General features: G+C 27.1%; 1 protein-coding gene across 1 annotated transcript; it reads left to right on the top strand.

Annotated features, from left to right (window-relative positions):
- The first annotated feature begins 4,325 nt into the window (after window positions 1–4,325).
- Window positions 4,326–5,001, top strand: LOC108840499 (uncharacterized). The gene is made up of 2 exons (XM_018613325.2): window positions 4,326–4,467; window positions 4,546–5,001. The coding sequence occupies exon 2, from the start codon at window positions 4,565–4,567 to the stop codon at window positions 4,820–4,822; it is 258 nt and encodes an 85-aa protein (XP_018468827.1). The 5' UTR covers window positions 4,326–4,467; window positions 4,546–4,564; the 3' UTR covers window positions 4,823–5,001.

Below are 5,001 nucleotides of genomic sequence, written 5' to 3'. Positions count from 1 at the left end.
TTATTAAAAATATTTTGACTTATAGAATTTTAAGTTTTCAAGTGACTTTTAGAATATTTGGATGAAGTTTCTTAGTTAAAAAATTAAATTCAAATTTCATGGTTTTAGGTGATATTCTACATTTGTTTAACAAAAATCACTTAAATCTCTGCAATTTATTAAAATTATCTAAAACTTCATTAAAAATCAAATCACCGCAAATTTTAGATTGAATACAATCCATTTTTTTGTCAATGAATACAATCCCTTAACCTTGTAGTTTCTGGACTCTTTAAAATGCTTTTTTTTTGTTTTGTGAAACTCTCTTTAAAATGTCTTCCATGGTAGACTTTTTTTTTTTATTGCAACACCATGGTAGACAAAAAAATGTTACTTTCTAAATCCCTTAACCTTGTAGTTTCTGAACTCTTTAAAATGCCTTTTTTCTTGTAACACCATGGTAGACTTTCTAAATGTTAAGATTTCAGGCGTTCTAATGATTTTGGAATTTAGTCGAATTGTGCAATTTTTATTCGAAGGTTGGACGAACATTATGAAGTTTAATGAATCATACAACTATATTAATTTTAATTTTTATTTTGGTGTAACAACCATATTAATTTGGGGAAATTTCCAAAAGATAACAAAAAACCTAGGTTGTTGTCCTTTTGGTATAAAACTATTTTTGTCAATTTTTTCTTGTTTTTATTCTTTGTATTTCTGAAAACTAATTAAATAAATAATTTTTTGAATCAAGAAATTATTAAAAATATAAAAAATTAATAAAACACCCATATACACAAGTTGGTAATTTTGTTTTGTTCAAAAACTTGATTAACAAAAACTTTTAAATACGTTCTGCTAAAAGTAAAATATGTTTTTTTACGAAAAATAGTATAGTAGAAGACGATTTCTAAAACAAACATGTTCATCTATTTCTTTTAGAACGTCCATTCTATTATTTACTAAATTTCTAAATAAAAAGAATGCACATTCTACTAATCGTAAATGTATCCACTTTCTTACTGAATGCATTTTTTACTTTTATAAAATATTCTAAATTTCGGGGTATGTGTTTTCTACAATGTACTTTTACGTCTACTCAAAGTAGAAAGAGTATTCAAGATTTTTATCATTCTTCTAAACTTTTAGATGGCGTCTTCTACGGATAAGAATACCTGATTTTTTTGCGAAAATTAATAAAATTTCAGTTAAAAAAATATTCTAAAAATCTCCTAAAATATTCTAACTTCCTAAAACGTGTTATAGTCGATTTTACTTGTGAAAAAATGATTTTGCATTTTTTCTTCATAAATTTATGATATCTCCATAGTTTATCTTGTGATTTTCAACTCTTGTTCTATTTTTTTAAGTTTAATAAAACTAAAAAATTTACAAACATTTTAAGCTTTTTATAAAAAAGACTTTGTAAGCGTTTTTATAAAGCTTATTTGAAGTTTTTTACTAAAAACCTTTTGTAAAGTTTTATTTTTTATTTTTATTAAGGTTACAAAGTTTACTTTTATTAAACTTTTATCAAAAAAAAAATTAAAAGACTTATTTTTATTAAAGAGTTTGATAAAATTAAAAGTTTACTTTTTATAAAAAAAACTTTGTAAAATATTTTGTATAAAGTTTGTTTAAAGTTTTTATTAGAAACTTTTTGTAAAGTTTTATTTTTATAAAGCTTAAAAATTTTATTTTATTAAAGTTTTATCAAAAACGTTTTAAACTTTTCAAAAAATAAAAATATGTAAACGTTTTTTATTAATTTTATTTAATGTTTTTTATTAAAACAATATTTAAACTATTTTTATTTTATAAATTTTACGAATTTTATTTTTATTAAAAACTTTATTTAAGTTTTATTTTTGTTTTCCCTTTTTAAAATGTTTTTAATTATTTTTTAAATAAAATTTATTAGGTTAATGCGTTAAATTAGATTAATCAAAGTTTGTTTTTGAAATTATGAAAAAAATTATACTAAAGAAACAACTAAATGATGGTTTATACCCTAGGACAATCATCTAAATTTTTGTTATGTTTTGGCGATTTTCTCTACTAATTTTCCCCAAACTAAAATAAGAACCTGAAATGATGACAGAGTGACACTTTTACAGCATGATAGGAATAGTTTTTTTTTTGTGCGCAAATGTTAAATAAATGTAACATGATAGTAATAGTACTGATATAAATAATGTAACTTGTCACCCACTGATAATAAAAAACAGCTAAAAATCGCTAATTTATCCAACTTTACAATTTAACTAATCTCATATGGATTATCATTTTGATTCCAACTTTTAGTAGTGGAAGGAAGTTTCCAATGCTAAAATTATCTTTACTCCGTAATAAATCGAATTTAACGTTCTAAAATTAAAAATTAAGTCACTGTATTTTGATTCCTACTTATTTATCTTTAACCAACGTTTATGGCCGGCGGGTTCTACTACAATAAATTACCACATTCATCATTTTTTCGTCTATCCATTTAGGTTAAATCAAGTGAAAAGAAAAAAACAAGACTATTCTCTAAAGAACATTTCCATCTGTCCGGATGTGATCTATATAAAAAAAAATATAGTTTCTAATTCTTGCATTTTTTGCAAACGCGTATGTCCGACTATTCCGACTTCAAAGAATATGAGACAAGCTCATATCCTCGAAATCTTCTTGTAACCTCTGGAACATCTCGATCTATATCGCAAAAAATGGTCAATTCATCGGGTTTATAGTCAAGTCCACTAATTTCGAATAATTCATCTCAAACCGTACTAAAGTTATCTTTATGTCTCTCATATATAAGACTGTCCAAAATAAACCTTTCATCTCATTATGCAAAACTGAGAAGCTCTTTTTACATACATGCAATCCGAAATATTTTGTGCTCATTTGATCCTTAAAACTCCGCCATAAGTCACCGCCATAACAAAAAGACCACGTTCATCTTTTATAAGACCCGTTTCCAGAAAAAAAAACAAATCTTTTATAAGACCACCTAAAAGGATACTGAACTTGGGACACGAAACTCTACCCTCCTATTTTCTCTCTCAGACTTTATTGTCCTGTGACTACTCACATGGTCTTTTTCTTATGGTTTGACCCGTCAAGAGCCTTTTGAAGAATAATCGGTCACTTTTTTTTTTTTTTTTTTATAATCGGTCACTTGTACTAAATCATCCCCAGTCTTATTCTATTTTTCATTTTAATATATACTTTAAAATAAAATACTTTAATTTACTTTATTTTTACTTTATAATGGAATACAAAATGAAGTTATTCTATAAATAGCATAATTTATTTATTTTATTCATCACTCTATTTTCATTATAAAATAAAATAGAATATCACTAGACTAGCTAGAATCCATTTCTATTATTGAAATATTCTATGGTGAAGAAAATAATAAAATGGTACATTGGAGATGGTCTTGCCAAATGGCTAGGTTCCCACCGGAGAGTACCATGCCTCGTCAGCTAAGGCATTTCCAGTAATTAAGCGCCCAACAACATATTAACTTGAAGTATCGGTTCACAATCACGAATGTTGAAGTTTCACTACCTCCGGCCAAACGGTTCGCCTTTGATTTACTATGATTATCAACCAAACAAAATCTCCAGCAAACCCTATCATGACTCAATTTGCAGTGAATCTCAAATTCCAACTCAATTTTTTTTGGTTATTCGTGTGTGTTAAGAAAAAAAATGTGCTCCTTTTGTTTCATAGTTTGAAAATATATCTTTTTAAAAATTAGTATATTATTAATTACATGATATATTTTTATAATTAACATATTACTTATTGAAAAAATATTATTTATTAGATTAATAATAGCATAATTTAAAAAGCAAGTTTTGGTGAAGAGTTAAATCCAAATATTGTTAAAAACTACATTATGAAAAAACTAATATATAATGACATTGCGTGAAAAGAATAGTGAAAACAACAATAATTACTCGTGGGAACCATTTGATATTCAGCTAGCTAATCCACGAAGTAATGTGGATTTTCCCTATTTATAGTGACAATAATAGACACCCATTTGTCAAGAATATCATCATTTTAGCCATCCCAATCCTTTCCTTCTTAAGAAAAAACAAGGGCTTATTTAGGAATAGCAAAAAAAGAAGAAGAGAAATTAGATTTTTAGAGAGAGAGAAGAGAGAGATAGGAAGAGAAAAGAGAAGAAAATGTGAGATTTTAGTTATATATAGTGAATTATGTTTTTTTTTTGTGTTACTGAGTCCAATTTCTCAAAAAACAATTACAACAATATATTGAGAATTCCCAAATGAAAGGCCTCTCCCACTTGTGATGGCCTCACCACTACGACCGTCACATCCAACTCAAATCATATCTTTATAAAATATCCTAAATAGTCAACCCACTATGACAGGAAACCCTAATCTTCATGCATATATATAAAAACGCTCCATATTCGTCGTCTGAAAGGTATTTAACTACACCTATCGAGCGAAGCTTGGAGAGGTAAGTTGCACTCGTTTCATGTCAATATACTTTATCTAGAGGACTATTAATTTCTAAACCTATGTTTTTCTTCTGCAGATCATAATATATCACAGAGATGAACGTAAAACTTAAGCTTATTTTAGTTGCTATCATGGTGGTTATGATAATTGCATGCTCTTGTTCGGATGCGAGGACTTCCATTCCACGAGAAAATAGTCAAGAAAAGGAGAAAATATCTCGAGAGATGACAGGGAAAGAAGAAGATTTAACTGAGAAAATAGAGCACCCCAGCAGCAGTGTCGAGAATCACCATTACATCCCCAGACAAGATTTCAACAACTACGGACCTGGAGGTGATAACAATGGAGGATAACTAAATCAAATCGTTAAAAACTAAATCAATATATATATATATATATATATATAGATGTCAAAGAAATATATACTATATATGACAAATAAAACATGGATGTATGTGTATGTAAAATTATACAGTATGAGGCCAGCACACTGTATGAGTCCTCTCTTATGTATAATAAGCCCTTTTAGTTA

The sequence above is a fragment of the Raphanus sativus genome, chromosome 2 (genome assembly GCF_000801105.2).
Source record: "Raphanus sativus cultivar WK10039 chromosome 2, ASM80110v3, whole genome shotgun sequence".
Taxonomy (NCBI): Eukaryota; Viridiplantae; Streptophyta; class Magnoliopsida; order Brassicales; family Brassicaceae; genus Raphanus; species Raphanus sativus.
Note: the sequence above shows the minus strand (reverse complement) of the source record. Positions and strands in the feature narration are given on the sequence as shown.